The sequence below is a fragment of the Equus caballus genome, chromosome 5, assembly GCF_041296265.1.
Source record: "Equus caballus isolate H_3958 breed thoroughbred chromosome 5, TB-T2T, whole genome shotgun sequence".
NCBI lineage: Eukaryota > Metazoa > Chordata > Mammalia > Perissodactyla > Equidae > Equus > Equus caballus.
The window spans coordinates 39,464,332-39,483,566 of NC_091688.1; the positions used below are offsets into that span (position 1 = coordinate 39,464,332).

Consider the following 19,235-nt stretch of genomic DNA (forward strand, 5'->3'; position numbering starts at 1 on the left):
ATTAGATATTCATTACTAAATATAAGTTTATCTACTTTTGCCTTCTTATTACAGAGAGACTAAAAGATGTTTGGGTCTATTATCAAACAAGTCTTTCATTTTATTAAAAGATTGTACTATGAAGTAGCATTCTTCTAGAAATTATAAAAAGTATTTATAAATTTGCCAAGACACAGAATACTAATGCAAAAGACAGTTTATAATTGCCTACTTCTTGGTTTTCACTAAAAATTAGGGTCTGTAAGGGTTAAGAAACCTAATTAACACATGTGATTAAAGCTACTAAAAGTTAGTAAGGAAAACATCTTTGCATTCAAGGAAAGTAAGATGTATGTTTTCAGTAAAGAAGCTATAAAGAAAGGAAATATTTTTGTTTTGTTAAGAAAGATTATTTGTCCTAAAGTACTAGGGGAAAAAAATGAAGGCATGGGACAAATTCTGAATGTACAAAGAAATTTATAGAAGGTTTGCAAAAAAGGAAGCTTGAGAAAAGAGTTTTATGCATGGTCAAGCTGGCTAAGAGTGGAATAAATTTAACTAAGTAAATGAGTGTAAATATCAAAAGTAAGCCAATGAAAAATCAGAATTTGGTTTTCTCTTTCTTGAAAGGCTAATTTTCCTGAACTTTTAGTCTGCTGTTGATAATAAGATTATAAAGGGTATTTCCTTATTTATTTTGAGCACCTCAGTGCTCAAAAGAAGTCTACCTAAAAAACAGACATTCTATGTTTTGTCAAAATAATTTCCTATGTTCTAAAAGGCTGAAATACCTCTGTTAAAGGATCTAAGGTGTTTTTTTTAACTGTTTGTCTTTAAAATCTGTTGCACTGGGGCCAGCCTGATGGCACAGCGATTAAGTATGCATGTTCCGCTTGGCAGCCCAAGGTTCGCTGGTTCGGATCTTAGGTGCGGACATGTCATCGCTTGGCAAGCCATGCTGTGGTAGGTATCCCACATAGAAAGTAGAGGAAGATAGGCACAATGTTAGCTCAGGGCCAGTCTTCCTCAGCAAAAAAAGGAGGATTGGTAGCAGTTAGCTCAGGGCTAATCTTCCTCAAAAAGAAAAAAATCTGTGGTGCTTTGGTTAAGTGGATAACTAAGTATTATTTCACAGCAACCAGTGTTTCAGAGCAACACAAAATCAGCAAAACACCTGATCTTATTTGATCATGTTTTAAAACCTTTTGATATTTTTGACAAGCTTCTCCCAAAACTCAGATCTTAAATGAAGTCTTTGTTTTGACCTGAAATAAATTGTTTCTTTGAGAATTTTCAAAGGACCCCTGGGACTTCTTGAATAAATTTGTCCTCCCTATAAAGGGGGAGATACTGAACTAATTAGGCTTGTTTGATATGCTAAATTGCATGGGTAGCATTAAGTGATGACAAACCTTTTCAGGTTACATTTCATAGGCAAATATTATTCATTATCTTAACCCTGCTACCTTGCTTCCAGCACCAGAGGAGGAAACAATCATAACAGCACTATATTATCTGATTTGGTTTACAGATGGGTCTTACCTAAAGGATAAGCAAGGACATTATCAAGCAGGATATGCTGTCCAGCCTCAAGAATGCCCACTACTTTCTATTAACTCTGCTAACCCAGTCAAAGATTTCCTTCTCCAGGCTCACGAAATTGCCATGGAAGAAGAGAAACAGAGGTGGCAACAAAAGGGGGAATTTTTGACACCACCACACAGATGTGGTTCCGGTTTGATAACAAACCACAGTGCCTACTGGAGCACAATTTCCACTGCATCATGATATGCATCAATTTCCCATTGAGCACCTTAAAAGATGATTTTGTGGGGAAAACAATAGTTTTTGAAACTTTCTCCCACAGTGGTTCATAAAGCATATGCTCATTGTATTATATGTCCTAAATATAATCCCAGGAAAACCCTTCATGGGTCAAATGGTCACTTTTCCCTTCCTAAGGGACCCTTTGAGGTATGGCAATTGAACTTTGTTCAAACACGACCATCTCATGGGTATAATTATCTTATTAATGATCTGCTTATTTTCATATTGAGTTGAGGCCTTTCCCTGAAGAAGAGCAGTGGCTTTAGTAGTAGGTAAATTATTGAAAAGAATAATTCTGTTTGGGGAATTCCTACTGAGTTACCCAGTGACCAGAAAACTCATTTCGCTGGACAAATAATTAAATCTATCTGTAACATTTGGCCGATAATGCAACATTTTAACTAACAGTATAATCAAAACTCAATTGGCAAAGATTTCAAACATTTAATCTCTCATGGCCAAAAGCTCTTCAGCCAGTACTTCTCAGTCTTGGATCTACACCTTTTGGTAAATATCAATTGTCTCCTTTTGAAGTAATAACAGGACAGCTTATGTAATCAGATGAGGAAATGTATGAACCAACTTTGCTTAAGGGTGATATATTACATTGTTGTCAGTGTCTCACTGAGGTGCTTAAAAGAAATGAAAGCTTAGTAGCTGATTTCTTTTACAGAGAGCTCCTGAGAGATGAAGACCTTAAGGATCATGGACTATGACCTGGAGAACTTATTTACTGGAAGAAGCATCAAATAAAAGAGTTTCAGCAGTTCCTTTGGAAAGAACCATAACAGGTAATTTTAACCAGTCCTTGTGCTGCAGAAATAAACGGCATAGACTCATGGGTTCACATCTGTCGTTAAAAAAAGGCTCTTCTGCCTGAGTGGATTTCAACTCCTGTTTCTGACACCTGACTTCAACTGACCAAGATGAATACCTCCAAACCAGGATGAGAAGAAGATGGGATCTGTTGTAGACACCTGTCCCAAGACTCTGGACCACACCTGTATTCCCAACCTTCTATCTCATCATTTAAACCCTTGTAATGCTGAAATCATATACCCATTTTATAATTGTTCCATTTAAGGTTTTCATAATACTATCATACTCAAAGAAAGTGATTGGTTTGGAACAGACTAGTCTTGAAGGCCAGGCATTTATTAGGTGGCTCCTAATGGAACTCAATGGTTATGTGGAACAAATCTCTGGCCTTGGCTACCACCCAGATGGCTAGGGCATTGCACCCTGGGTTTCCCTTGGATGCAGAGAGGGACTTGCCCTGAACCAACAATAATTGCCAATCTTCTTTCCTTAAGGACAGTTGGGCTCATTCATTGTTTCCCTGATATGGCCACCTAGTGGTTATATTTGCTCTTTCTTTGGGGCTAGAAGATGTCTTATCACATATAGAAGCCTAGACTAAATTTACTCAACAAGCCCTTAATGATAGTCAAGCAGGAATAGCCTTATTAAATACTGAAGTGTCTTTAATGAGAAAGGCTGCCCTTTAAAATAAAATGGCTTTCGATATTTCAACTGCATCCCAAGGTGGTATGTGTGTAATCATTCAAACTGAATGCTATGCTTTTATATCTGATGAAGCTTACAAAGTGTCATCTCTGTTACACCACATGAAAAATTAGGTGAATGCCCTAAGGGTCCCTACACCAAGCCTTGATTTGTTTAGTTGTCTCCTTTCCAGTATTGTCTCACTTTTGCAATCTGGATTGTAATTCCTATTTCTACAACTCCTTTTTTTTTTGAGGAAGATTAGCCCTGAGCTAACATCTGTTGCCAGTCCTCCTCTTTTTTGCTGAGGAAGATTGGCCCTGTGCTAACATCTGTGCCCATATTCCTCTACTTTTTATATGTGGGACGCCTACCACAGCATGGCTTGACAAGCAGTGCCATGTCCACACCCAGGATTCAAACTGGCAAATCCTGGGCCGCAAAAGCTGGCTCCTCTACTACTCCTTAGAATTCTTGTATTAGTCATAATATTCTAACTAATTATTTTTTTTCTTTGCTCAGTGTTGTAAGACTGGCATGCAGGCTAGAGTAATGACTGCTCGACAAATTGAGATGGTTGATCAATCTTACAGCTCTGAACAAATTTCCTTTTCTTACTAAGACTATGCCTAAGTATTCATTTTTAAGTGAATCATTCTAAGTATTTGATTGCCTGTTCAATAATTGTTTTAAACAATGTAACTATCAGAAGTCATGTAAAGCACATGTGCAATGTTTGTGTGATAATCTAAAAATAGATGACAAGTTACATATCCTATGAAATGCTTCCCCTATTAATATGTATGTCTATGCTTGTCCACTATATCTGAACTTTTCCCCTCAACATGGATAACTGGGAAAACTGATGAAATAAAAACCTAGCACCAAGGGACATGATGGACCCAGGGCAGGCAGCAACTACACTGGCACCGAGGGACAATATTTTGGTCAGCAATGCTTTCTATTGAAAGATTATTGATCAAAAGGGGAAAATGAGAAGAGACTTTCACATATTGAGGTATATCTGGTAACTATTTGGGTTCAAAACTGATTCAGCTTGAACAAAAGAAGCCTGACTTGTGGCCTATACATACATTGTACTTCTGATTTAAACAATAAATTAAAGAATGCAATCTCAAGATAGGAATGCATCTTTCCTCTCCTATGACCTATTGGCAATGCCTAGATTAGTCCCTTTCCTGACATCAGAGTTGTGTTGACCTACTAATTTGCAACTAAATACCTCTCTGAAACTTTGATGAAAATGTATCGTGGGTGTGTTTAATGGATGTTCTTTCTTCTAAAAAGATATAAGACTGTGCTGAAAATGATGCTTCTCTGGAACTCTTTCTAAAGCCTTCCCTGATTATAATCCTCACTCTGGCTCAAGTAAAACTCACCTTATTTCTCTTATCGATAGAACGATTATTGGTTATTTTGCAGTGACAGTTCTTTATTTAATTTTGTTATACATAAACACAAATCTCAAAGTCATAAATGAGATACTCGGCCCTCCATAAGACAGTCTTTCTTTCAATTCTCTTTCTGTTTAACCCTCCCTCATCTCTACTTCCCCCTCCTCAGTTTCCTCCTCAAGATCATCCTCTCCAGGAATCCATTTTAGCAGTCTGCTGCTTCCTTCCACATTTTCTCCATTTATAAATGTGTGGCTACAGAGATATCCTTAAATTTTGAAGGCTCCTGTTCACTTACAAAATTAGAATTTCATCATATTCAGTGTCCTGTATCTTGCTCATGGAAATTCATGCATCTGAGTTCATGGAAACTGGAAATCCCATTGAGACAACTGGTACACTTGTTTTTTTATCCTCCATGTTATTCCATGGTGCTCTTATTCCTCACTTTGTTCAATCATTCCTGAACTGATGTGTATCTTCTTTGTTTCCAGGGTTTTTCTCTAAAACAGTGCCTTCAGTCTGGCAGTAGGAGTTGCAACCCACAGGGATGAAAAAGGGCATCATCCTAGAGGATCACTTTACTCAAAGATAAATACTTCTTACCTTTTTATTTCTTTTTGAGGAAGACTTGCCCTGAATTAATATCTGTGCCCATCTTCCTCTATTTTATGTGGGACGCCTGCCACAGCATGGCTTGATAAGTGGTGTGTAGGTCCGCACCTAGGATCTGAACTGGTAAACCCTGGACCACCGAAGCTGAACATGCGAACTTAACCTGTGCACCACTGGGCTGGCCCCACTTCTTAACTTTTTCAGATGAAAACTATAGTGGAATGCAAAATTCACAAGTAATCTTAAGTTAAATGTGAGACTCTCTCCTTGGTGCTTAGAGCTGAGCCTCAAACACAGGTCGAGTGTGTTTATTCACTCTCCTTTTTCAGAGGAGAAGCCCAGACTAGAGCTGATTCCTCCAGCTCAGACACAGGAGTGCTATGTCAGCCCCCTCCTCACGTGACACTTGAAGAGGCCGTCCGATCTCCTCTGAGTTCCAGGCCAAGAGTGCCTGGTTCCCACTCTCTCTGTCCCCAGGAGACATTTCTTTGTCTGTCTCCATCCCTCTCCCCAGGCAGCTCCAGGCTCTCCTGCCTTACTGCTATGGCAGCAGAAGTGGCCTCGCCTCCACGTTAATGGTCTCTTAATGCAGCCAAGGCTGCTCTAGCTCAGGGTTCCCAGACTCCCCACAACCAAAAGGCCATTTGTTCTTTCTGTTCACCCCTGGACTCTAAACCAAAAGCAGTGCATTTGCTAAATTATAAGATTTATTTTGTCTTTTTGTTCACCAAAGACATAAAACAGGAAAGGAAGACCCTGCCTCTCTGTTCCATCCAACTGTCCCCCCTCCCAGGAGCCCGGACAACTCACTGAGGAGGAGGCTGGTGATTCCCAGGAGCCAAGCGGCCCAGCAGAGGTGGCGGTCTTCTGAACAGGGCTCCATCTCAGTCTGCCTGCCAGCCTGTTCAGTTGCAGTGAAAACATCTAAGAGGCAGAGACAAAAGAAGATGAAAAGCTTCACTCAGAGAAGCCCCTTATGCACTTCCCCACCCCAAGGGCGGAGCTAAATATTTTTTATAGGATGGCAGCCCGATAGTCAAGAGTAACTCATTCAGCTCTTTCATATCATCCCCAGCACCTACAGTAGGACCTTGATCATGAGTGCAGAATAAATTATAAACAGCCTCACTCTGTGATATGCCAGGCCCTGTGTTGGAGAGACCCCTCCCTGTGGCAGTGATCTCACCCTTTCCACCCCTACAGCTGCTCAAAACCCGTACCAGCTTCTCTTGGTTAACAGCCTGCCCCAGGCAGCCCTGCCCACCAAGGCCAGCCTATGGTCAGCTCAGAGGTCACTCTATTACAGCCAGGCTGGACTAAGCCTTTCATGTCCTCTGTTCCTATGCTGTTTAATGAGTCAAACTTCCATTCAGATTTTCCACAAATTTCAACTGTCAGTTGCCTAAATAAGAAGCTCTGAGCCAAAAAGCTTTTTGTGGGAAACGTCAAATCCCTACACCCCCAAAGCACATGTTGCCGTTTGCCTATTGCTTGCACCTACATGGCTTTCTTACCTGCCACTAGTGCTAGTGATGCTCCCCACGCAGGACAAAGCCAAACCCCCAGTGAAACTGATAGGCTCTGAGCTGCACCAAAACCAAGTATTTCCTTTTAAGCCTCTGTCAGCTCTGCTCCTGCCATCACAGAGTGGCAGGGGTGCACATCTGCACACTCCCCCTGGCCACAGCCTCAGGTGCCTCAGACTCACCATCATCTACTGAGGGTCAAGCCCTGGACCCTTTTCCCCAGACTGGATACTCTGCAACATCTAAGAACTCTTGCCTCCTGTAACCTAGAAGAGCAGCACCATCTTGCTAACCCCAGGGCAGTGCCTCCTTCTCCTCCCCACTGAGGCTTCCCCCTCAGCTGCCCAGATAGTACACCCCAAGACTGGAGCTGCAGCACTGACCCCATGACCATGCACTCAAGGTAGTCAGGGCATTGTGTACTAAGCCCATTTATGGATGTGAAACCCGAGTCCTAAGGGATTGTACAACCTGTGAAAGGTCACACAATAAATCAAGAGCCAGGGTCCAGACTCTTAATAAACTCTGGAAAAAAGTCCCCAACATGACAGTTGTGGTCCAGTCCTACTACATGGCCTCAAGTAAGTGATCCGATTCCAGTCAGTGCATCCCCTAAACTGCTCTTCAGCATCCCAGACAAGAGAACATTCAACACTGGCTTGGTTCCCCACAACCCCACCTAGTAATGAGGAAATTACTTCAAAGACTGTCCATGAGTCCTATGGTCAGAAACTTCCTGTATGAAGTGAAAATCTGGGCAGCTCCTCCACTGGTCACTCTCAGGGTGATGGGTTAGGAGGTCTCTTAGGTCCCCCTCCCCTATGTCCCTACACCTCTTGTGAGAGCACTCTTCATGTGAGAATGGTTGAGTTACAAGAAGCAATTGCTCAAGGGGGGTAGGGAGGTGGAGCCTAGAGAGAGGGAACCAGCAATGTAGGCACAGGCCAGGGACACTGCAGAGAGCCAGACTGGAGACTTTTTCATGCTGGAAAAATGCCAGACATTTTTTAAAAATCCAGATATCTAACCTCATTTCTACATCCCAGCCATCCTGTGCCAAGGCATAACACACAAACAAGCACACATGCCAGCTGCAGAACCTTTGGTAAAAATGTGATACACACAACTACCTGATGCCAGGAACATTATGGGCATTAAAGAAAGGTACACCTGGATCTACAGCAGCATAATGTGTGTGTCAGGAAGGGCCAGGTAGGAGAAAAATGTAGAGTTCAGTGAGCTGAGCACACAGGAAGAACAAGAGATCTGAGAGGTGACCAGGAGAATAAATTCCTAGGAAGTCACAGAAATTGTAGGGAATTCTTTGGACCTCCAAGGGAGTTGGTGGGTGGTAATGTCTATTTTACTGGAATTCTACAGGGCAGGACACCCTAGTTGAGAGAGGGTCATGTGAAGAATACATTTATTGAATCTCTACATGCCAGAGGCTTTCCATGTGTTCTTTCCACTAATCCACAATATATGTTTAATTAAATCCTCATGACACCATATTACCTAAGCATTCATTCACTAATGAAGGAGCGTCCTGAAAGTCCAAAGAGGTTAAGTAACTTGTCTAAGGTCGTATTTTACATAAATGGCAAAGTGCTCACAAGCTGACATCATCATTTCAGCCATGGATATGCCTCAGAGGAAAAAGAGGGTGTAGATTCTGAGAAATCCAAGTCATGACTGTGAAAGACCCTGGGCAGAAAGAGATTGGTTGCTTTATCATGTGAGGGGAGCATGTATCCCCAGGAGGAGGGGTAGGCGTTTGGGTAAAGGAGAGTTTGGATGAAAAAATTTAATTATGGCCTTTTCCCTGACCACTCCTCCTGGGTGAAAGAGAAGAGCCACCTGCCCAGCCATGAATGGTTTGTAACAGAGCAGCCAAGCAGCCCCAGAGCTGAAGTGGAGAGAAGAGGAGACAGCAGTAGGTGCAGACTGATAATCACTATCATTTTTCATCCTTCCCTCTTCCTCTATAATCCAACTAACTATTTGCTGGTAAAAAAAAAATTATAATTAATATTTTTATTAAAAGTAAATAGAACTAAAACTTTTGAAAGTAATAACAGGATAATGTTTGGTTCCAATGGGTGATTTAGTGAGAAGTATGTAAATGCTGAACAACTTTAGTCATAATTGGAATAAAATTAATAATTTACAAGGTATGTTAAAATGTGAAGGGTAGAAATGTAAGAGTAAAGACCTTCAAAAATGCTCTCCTTCATGAAAACAATGAGAAAACTGCCCTGCTTAAAGAACTTTGTCAGAATACTGGAAATTAACTAATTGCATATTATAACCTAAGGAGCATTTATTCCAGAAAAATGGCTTCATCTCAATAAGAACAGGGAGCTTTGTTTTTTTTTCTCTTTCCCTAGTCGCTTCTCTGCTCTCTAGCAGCACTCTATGCTGGGAAAATAAATGCCAGCATTCTTAGTGAACACCAGGAGCCTTTCAGCCACTAGAGGGAGCACTTTCAAAGCTTCATTCCCAGTAAATAATTATGATCTGTCTTGTCTGGTCATACCCTGAAGACCCCACTTGCAACAGAGTCTGCATTTTCCTTAACTTTGAGCTTTCCTACTGTGAGCTGCCCTTTACCCAGCAGGCAATTGTTTAACTTCAGGGCTGCCTGAGGTAGTGGATAACAGTGGATGCATAGAGACTAATTAAAACTTTATAAGGGATGGGGTCAACCCCGTGGCACAGCAGGTAAATGCACACATTCCACTTCGGAGGCCCAGGGTTCACTGGTTTGGATCCCGGGTACAGACATGGCACTGCTTAGCAAACCATGCTGTGGCAAGAGTCCCAGATATAAAGTAGAGGAAGATGGGCACAGATGTTAGCTCAGGGCCAGTCTTCCTCAGCAAAAAGAGGAGAATTGGCAGCAGATGTTAGCTCAGGGCTAATCTTCCTCAAAACAAAAAGAAAAACAAACAAACCTTATAAGGGAAAGCTGGAAAGTGAGATATGTGTGGAGGCTTTGAAAAGCTCTGACATATTCCTGGAATTTAGAAATCTAAGCACATGCATATGGCTATGTGCATGCTCAAAAAAGGCCTAAAATATCTTCATCCTAAGCCATGGCTAACACTCAGGCTCTCTGCAAGCTTGAATTAAAGCTTGAATCTAAAGGCACAGTTGTCAAATGCCTGGATGAGTGTGGACGACAAGACCAACATGCACACAGAGACCTTCCCTCAGCAAACACTGGGAGGCTTATTGGGCACAGGTGTTTAAGAAAATTTGCAAAACATTAGCTGATTACCAGGCTAAATGAGCAGAAACCTTAGTAGCCACACACAACAAAGAATGCAAATAAGAAGAATGAGTTCAGAAATGGACCTAAAGAAACAGGAAACAGGAAAAACTACAACATACAGCAACAACAACAAGCCCCGGAAAGGGAAAGAATCTGATTTTTAGAGTTGCCATGTTATACTACTTTAAATGTTATTTACTTTTTAAAAGTAATTTAAAAGTTATACTACTTTAAATGACTGGTTTTCAACAAAAAATTATGAGACATGCAAACAAACAAGAATATACGATACATTCACAAGGGGAAAAAGACAACATCCCTGGAAAAGCACAATCAATGGACCAAGACTTTAAATCTGCTCCTTTAGATATGTTCAAATAACTAAAGGAAATCATATAGGAAAAACAAAAGAAAGCACAACATCAATGTATCAAATAGAAAAGATTGATAAAAAGAGAAATTGTAAGAAAGAAGCAAGTAGAAATTCTGGAGTTGAAGAATACAATAACTGGAGTGAAAAATTCACTGGAAGAGCTCAACAGCAGAAATGAGCAGACACAAACATAATCAAGGAACTTGAAGATATGTAAATTAAATTATCCAGTCTGAGGAATACTAGGAGAAAATAAGGAAGAAAAATAAAAAGACATTTAGAGACTTATAGGATATCTTCAAGCATAACATCAAATACCTAATGGAATTCTAGAAACAAAGAAAGGCGTAGGAAAATTATGTGAAGAAATATTGGCAGTAAATTTCCCAGATTTTTTTTTTCCAAAACCCTCTAAACTACGCTCAAGAAGCTCAATGAGCTCTGAGTAGGTTAAACTCAAAGAGATCCACATCTAGAAATCAGAATCAGATTATTAAAAGATACAGAGAGTCTGGTTCAAGACTGCAATGTAAGAGAATCCTGATGTCATATCCTCCCATGGACATACCAAATCTACACCTATGTATGAAACAATTTCCTCTGAAAAAAAACCCCAAAACTAGCCAAGTGGCTCCTGCACGCAGGGGAAGGAGAAAAAACTCACATAGAAGTCACTGGGAAAGGCTAAGTCACAGTCTCACCATAAACTCCAACCCTGGCATGGCAACTCACAATCAAGAGAGAACTCAAACCCAAGGTACTCCCTGAGGAGCAAAGGGTTTGAATCCCACCTCTGGCACCCCAACTTTTAAGACATGCACCTGACAAACAAGCCACAAAATATCTAACTTTGAAAGCCAACAGGGCTTGTGTCCATGAGATGCTCAAGGTTTTAGTGAATTGAGAAAGAGTCATTAAAGAGCTTATGCATGAGGACTCACAACCCCCAGAGTTGGGGTTCCAATCAGCCTGAACCTAGGTGCTGACTGAAATTCTCCCGTTTGGGACACTAACAGGACTTGGCACACAGGCAACTACTGTGAGCCACTAAAAATGCAGTATCTTGCCTAAATGGTTTCAAAGGTTTGAGAGACAACCAAGAGCTAGGGCAGGGTTGAATGATACAGTTCATTTCTTACTTGAGGCCACTCCTTCACGACTGGGAGAGGTGGCTTTTTCGTCTAATGCAGAGAAACCAACACAGAGAGTTAAGGAAAAAGAAGAAACAAAGGAACATGTTCCAAATGGAAGAATAAGATAAAACTTCAAAAAAAGATCTTAATGAAATAGAGAAGAGTGATTTACCTGACAAAAATTTCAAAATAATGGTCATAAAGATGCTCACTGAGCTCAGGGAAGAATAGATGAAGAAAGGGAGAATTTCAACAAAGAGATAGAAAATATAAGAAAGTATCAAATATCAAGATGGGAAGATGGCAGCACATGAGGATTGTAAGCTCACCTCCTTCCATGGACTCAACAAATTTACAACTACTCTTGGAACAATTACCCCTCAGAGAAAACTGGAAACTGAAAACTGGATGAAAAGAACCCCCAACAAGGGACAGTGCTGACTGAGGTAGAAGGGGAAGAAATTCCTTTCTGGAGAGGATAAAGCCACATTTTCGCCATGGCACTTCATGGCCAGGAGCAATCTTAAGGTATGAAGATTTCTAGAGAAGCAAAAACTAAAGGAGTTCATCACCACTAGACTGACACTGGAGAAATGTTAAAGGAACTTCTTTAAGCTGAAATTAAAGGGCATTCTTTAGTAACAGGAAAACATATGAAAGTATAAATCTCACTGGTAAAGATAAATATATAGTAAAATTCAGAATAATCAACTGTTGTAAAAGTGGTGGTTTAATCACTTAGAAAGCTAATATAAAGGGTAAAATTAAAAAGTAGTAAAAATAACGGTAATATCAATAATTTTTTAATGGAGACACAAGACACAAGCAGGAAATTGTCATATCAAAAACAAAATGTGTGGGGGGAAGTAAAATATAGAGCTTTAAAACATTCAAGCTTAAGTTGTTATTATCTTAAAATTGACTGTTATGAATACAAGTTGTTTTATGTAAGCCTCATGGTAACCACAAAGCAAAAACCTATTGTAGATACACAAAAGATAAAGGAGTCTAGCACACCACTACAGTAAATCAGGAAATCACCAGAGGAGAGGGCAAGAGAATAAAGGAACAAAACAGCCAGAAAACAATGAACAAAATGGCAATAAGTATATACCTATCAATAATTACTTTAAAAGTAACTGGACTAAATTCTCCAATCGAATGACACAGAGTGGCTGAATGGAAAAAAAATAAAACTAGACTCATCTATATGCTGCATAGAAAGACTCACTTTAGAGGTAAGGACACACACAGACTGAAGTGAAAGGATATAGAAATATAGTCCACGCAAATGGAAACTAAAGGAAAGCTGGGTTACCTATACTTATATCAGGCAAAATAGACCTTCAGAGAAAGAATGTAATAAGAGATTAAGAAGGTCATTATATAATGATAAAGAGGTCAATTCAATGAGAGGATAGAACATTTGTAATTATTTATGCTCCCAACATAGGAACACCTAAATATACAAAGGAAATCTTAACAGACCTAAAGGAAGAAATAGACAGCAATACAATAATAGTAGGGAACTGTAATACTGCACTTTCACAGATGGATAAGTCATCCACACAGAAATTAAATAAGGAAATATTGGTCTTAAAGGACATGTTAGACTAGACAGACTTAACAGACGAATGCAAAACATTCCAGCCAGCAGCAACAAAATAAACATTCTTTTCAAGGGCACATGCAACAATCTCCAGAATAGATCATATGTTAGGCTACAAAACGTCTAAATAAATTTAAGAGGGTTGAAATCATATCAAGCATCTTTGCTCACAACAATTGCAGGGAACTAGAAATCAACTACAAGAAGAAAACTGGAAAATTCACAAATATGTGGAAACTAAATATCATGCTACTAAACAACCAATGGGCCAAAGAACAAATGAAAAGAAATAAAAAATACCTTGACATAAATGAAAATAGAAATAAAAAATACCAAAACTTATATGATGCAGCAAAGGCATCTAAGAGGGAAGTTCATGGTGATAAATAAGAAACTTATTTACATGAATAAACATGAAAAAATCTCAAATAAACAACCTAACTTTACACCTAAAGGAACTAGTAAAAAGAAGAACAAATGAAGTCCAAAGTTGATAGAGGGAAGGAAATGACAAAGATCAGAGTGGAAATAAATGAAATACAGACTAAAAGACAACAAAAAATATAAATGAAGCTAAAAGCAAGATTTTTGAAAAGATAAACAAAATAAGGTGTTAGACTCACTCAGAAAAAAACAAAACATGAGGACTCAAATAAATAAAATCAGAAATGAAATAGGAGATGACACTATTGATACTGCAGAAATACAAAGGATCATAAAAGACCACTATGAATAATTATACACCAAAAAATTGGACAGCCTAGAAGAAATGGATAAATTCCTAGAAACATAAAACCTACCAAGACTGAATCAGGCTGAAAGAGAAAATCTGAATAGATTGATTACTAGTAAGTTGATTGAATGAGTAGTCAATAACCTCCCAACAAACAAAAGCCCAGGACCAGATTCACCCTTCACCAGTGAATTCTATGAAACACTTAGAGAAGAATTAATACTAATCCTTCTGAAACACTTCCAAAAAACAGAAAATGAGAGAATGCTTCCAAATCCATTTCACAAGGCCCTGATACCAAAACCAGGTAAGCAACTACAAGAAGAAAACTACAGGCTAATATAGCTGATTAATATAGATGCAAAAACTTTAGTAAAATATTAGCAAATCAAATTTAACAATACGTTAAATAGATCATACCCCTTGATGAAGTGGGATTTACGTGGATGCAAGAATGGTTCAACGTCCATAAATCAAACAATGTGATATACCACACTAACAAAATGAAGGCTAAAAGTCATATGATCATCTCAATAGATATATAAAAAGCATTTAACAAACTAAAGCATCACTTTATCATTAAAACTCTCAACAATGTGCATGTAGAGGGAACATATTTCAATATAATAAAGGCCATGTATAAAAAGCCCACAGCTAACATCATACTGACTAGTAAAGAGCTGAAAACTTTTCCTCTAAGATGAGGACATCTAAGACAAAGATGCTTACATTTGCCACTTTTACTCAACATAGGATTAGAGCACATGGCTGTTAACAAAAAGACAAGAATTAACTAGTGTTGATGAGGCAGTGGAAAAAAGGGAACAGTTGTGTACTGTTGGTGGGAATGTAAATCAGTAGAGCCACAATGGAAAAAGGTATGGATGTCCCTCAAAAAATTTAGAACAAACTACCATATGATCCAGAAATTCCGCTTTTGGGTATTTATCTAAAGGAAAATAAGACACTAACTCAAAAGATATATGCATCTCCACGTTCATTGCAGCATTTTTTATTATAGCCAAGACGTGGAAGCCATTTAAGGTCCATCAATGGTGAATGGATAAAGATGATGTGGTGTATATCTATCTATAGATAGATGGATAGATGTACACAATGGAATATTATTCAGCTATAAAAAAGAAGGAAGTCTTGCCATAGGCCACAACATAGATGGACCTTCAGGGCAGTGTGCTAAGTGAAATAAGTCAGACCAAGAAAGACAAATACTGTATGATCTCACTTATATGTGGAATGTAAATAAAAAAATGAACTCATTGATACAAAGAACAGATTGCCAAATCTGTTACAAAGAACAGGTTGCCAGAGGTGAGGCTTGGGGTGAGTGAAATGGGTGAAGGTGGTCAAAAGGTACAAACTAGGTATAAAATAAGTATGTCTGGGAATGTAATGTACAGCGTGGTGAATATAGTTAATAATACTGTATTATATTAGAAAGTTGCTAAGAGAGTAGATCTTTTCTTATCACAAAAATATTTGTAGCTATGTGTGATGACACACGTTAAATAGATTTATTGTGGTGATCATTGCACAATATATACAAATATTGTGTCATTATGGTGTACACTCAAAACTAAAATAATTTTATATGTCAGTTATATCTCAATAAAAAAGACAAAGACAAACAGAGATTCTTGAAAGCAGAGATAGAGAAGTTACTCATCACATACTAGGGATCCCCACTGAGATTAACAGCTGATTTCAGAAATCATGGAGGCCAGAATACACTGGGATGACATATTTGAAATTTTGAGAGAAAAACAACCTGTCAATTTAAATTTTCTACCCAGCAAAACTATCCATCAAAAATGAAGGAGAAATTGAGACATACTCAAATAAACAAAAATGAGATTTTGTCACTAGCAGACCTGGCCTATAACAAATACTAAAGGGAATCACTCAGCCTGAAATGAAGGGACGCTAGTCAGTAAATAGAATGCATATGAACAAATAAATTGCACCAGTAAAGGTCAACAGATAGATAAATAAAAAAGAAAATATGAATGAGTGTTTTTTGTTGTTCTTGTTCTTTGATATAGTTTTTTTCTCCTAACTGGCTTAGAAGAAACTTGCATCATGCAAAAATTATAGATCTGCATTAATGAGCACACAAAGTAAAATATGGAATTTGTATAAGAATAACAGCACAAAGCAGGATAGAACATAGCTCTATAGGATCAAAATTTTGTTTACTATTTACATTGCTATTAATCTTGTCGGGATCGTAGAAATTAGGAAATTAACTTAATCCACACAAGTAAATAAATATTATGAGGAAAACTGTGAACAACTGTAAGGAAAAAATTACGTAAATTAGATTATAGACAAATTTCAAGGAAGACACAACTATCAAAAGTAACAAGAATAAATTGAAAATCTAGGTAAACCTATGACAAATAAAGAGGATGAATCAGTAATCAAAACACTCCCTCAAAGTAAAGCCAGAATGGCTTCACCTTGAATTGTACCAGACATTTAAAGGAGAACTAACGTGAATCCTTCACAAATGCTTCCAAAAAATGTAATAGGAAATGGCACGTAGGGAGTGACCAACTCATTCTATGAAGCCAGAATCACCCTGATATCAAAACAAGACAATGACATCACAAGCAAACTACAGACCAATATCCTCATGATTATACACGCAAAAATCCTCCACAAATTATTAGCAAACTGAAACCACCAGCATATAAAAAAGGATTATACAACACGACCAAGTGGGACTCTTCTCAGACATGCAGGGTTGGTTCAACATAAGAAAAATTAAGCAAGGTAATATGAGATGTTAGTCAATTAAAGGAAAAAAACCCACATGATCACCAAGGTAGAGAAAAAAATATTCGACAAAATCCACCACTTTTGCATGAAGAAACCACTCAACAAGTAGTGATTGAGAAGACCTTCTTCCACCTCATTGAAGGTATTTATGAAAAAATGGCAGCTAACATCTTATTTTATGGTGAAAAACTAAAATCTTTCTCCCTAAGGTTAAACAACAACAACACAAGAGTATCTGGTCTCATCACTTGTATTTAATGTTATACCACAGTTACTAGCCATAACAATTAAGTAAGAAAAAGAAAAAATTATACACATAGTAGAAAGGAAGATTTAAAACCATCTCTATTTGAAAATGGCATGATTTTATATAAAGAACATCCACATCCAAGGGAATACACAAGAAAATATCAGATCTAATAAGCTAGTTCTGTAATGTTTTAGAAGACAAGGTAAATATGCAAAAATTAGTTATATTTGTATATACTAGGAACAAACACTCTAAAAATGAATTAAGAAAGCAACTCCATTAAAATAGAATCAAAAAGAAAAAAAAGCGCTTAGCAATAAGTTTAACAAAAGAAATGTAAGACTAGTGTCCTGAAAATGCAAAACATTGTTGAAAGAAATTAAAGAGCTCCTAAATAAATGTAACAATATGCCATGTTCATGGATTAGAGATTTAATATTTTAAATTGGCAATACTCCCCAAACTGAACTGCATATTCAATGGAATCCCCTTCAAAATTTCTTCTGGATTTTTTGGGCAGAAATCGAAAGCCAATGCTAAAATTTATGTGGAAATAAAGAAGACTCAGAATAACCAAAACAATCTTGGAAAAGAGGAATAAATTTAGAAGACTCACACTTCATGGTTTCAAGATTTGCTACAAAGCTAAAGTAATCAAGACAATGTAGTATTGACATGAGAATAAATCACTGGAATAAAATTAGAAGAACAGAGGTAAACCCACACAGCAACGGTCAATTGATTTTCAGCAAGGGTGCCCTGAAAACTCAGTGGGAGAAAGAACAGTGTTTCCAACAAATGGTGCTGGGAAAGCTGGATATCCACATGCAAAAGAATGAAGTTTCACCCTTACCTCAGACTGTATACAAAAATTATCTTCAAGTTAATCGAAGACTTTAGTATAGGAGCTAAAAGCATCAAACTCTTTAAAGAAACCTAGATGAAAATATTCATGACATTGGATTAGGCAATAGTTTCTTAGATATGACAGCTAAAGTTCAAGCAACCAGATTTAGAATAGATAAATTGCACTTCAATAAAAATTAAAAAATCTGCGCTTCAAGGGAGCCTATCAAAAAAGTGAAATACAATCTTCCAAATGGGACAAATATTTGCAAGTTATATGTCTACTAAGGGTCTAGTGTCCAGAATACATAGCCACCCTGGTGGTCTAATGATGAATATTCAGCACTTTCACTGTTTTGGCCCAGATCTGTTTCCTGGTCAGGGAACCACAACAACCTTCTGTTGATTGTCTTTCTTGGTGGTTACATGTTGCTATGGTACTGAAAGCTACGCCACTGGTACTTCAAATACCAACAGGGTCACCTGTGGTGGGTAGGTTTCAGCCAAACTTCCAGACCAAGATAGACTAGGAAGAAGGACCTGGCCACCCACTTCCAAAACTATTGGCCATGAAAACCCTGTGAATAGCAGTGAAGCATTGTCTGATATACTGCTGGAAGATGAGAGGCTGGCACAAAAAGACCAGGCAGGGTTCCACTCTGCTGTATGCAGTGTCTCTAGGAGTCAGAATCCAACCAACAGCACTAACAACAAATCCTCATGTGAGCGAAATCATACATTATCTGTCTTTCTCCATTTAACTTCTTTCGCTTAGCATAAAACCCTCAAGGTCCATACTTGTAGTCCCAAGTGGCAAGATTTCATTCTTTTTTATGGCTGAGTAGTATTCCAGTGTGTGTGTGTGTGTGTGTGTGTGTGTGTGTGTGTACACCACATCTTCTTTATCCATTCATCTATCAGTGGGCGCTTAGGTAGTTTCCATGTCTTGGTGATTGTAAATAATGTTGCAATGAAAATAGGGGTGCATATATCTTTTCAAATTCCTGTTTTCATATGCTTTGGATAAATACCCAGAAGTGGCATAGCTGGATCATATGGTAGTTCTATTCTTACTTTCTGGAGGAATCACCATACTGTTTTCCACAGTGGCTGCACCAGCTTACATTCCCACCAACGGGCTTCGAGGGTTCCCTTTTCTCCACATCCTCTCCAACACCTGTTATTTCTCATCTTTTTAGTAACAGTCATTCTGATGGGCATGAGGTAATCTCTTATTGTGGTTTTTATTTGCATTTCCCTAACAATTACTGATGTTGAACATCCTTTTATGTGCCTGTTGGCCATCTATGTCTTCTTCGGAAAAATGTCTATACAGCTCCTCTGTCCATT

General features: G+C 38.4%; 1 protein-coding gene across 5 annotated transcripts in view; it reads right to left on the reverse strand.

The window, feature by feature from the left end:
- LOC100147077 (Fc receptor-like protein 5) overlaps nt 1–6,545 on the reverse strand; it is a 58,731-nt gene extending 52,186 nt beyond the window's left edge. For 3 of the 5 annotated variants that reach the window (XR_011438677.1, XM_070267003.1, XM_070267002.1), the window contains exon 1: nt 6,153–6,295. Coding sequence is in view for 3 of the 5 variants with exons in the window: in XM_070267003.1 (XP_070123104.1) it covers nt 6,153–6,225 (73 nt within the window). In the remaining 2 variants the exon portion in view is untranslated. Of the gene's footprint in view, nt 1–6,152; nt 6,296–6,528 lie in introns of those variants that run through there. The other 2 variants (XM_070267001.1, XM_070267004.1) reach the window with 2 other exon arrangements.
- Nucleotides 6,546–19,235: the final 12,690 nt, after the last annotated feature.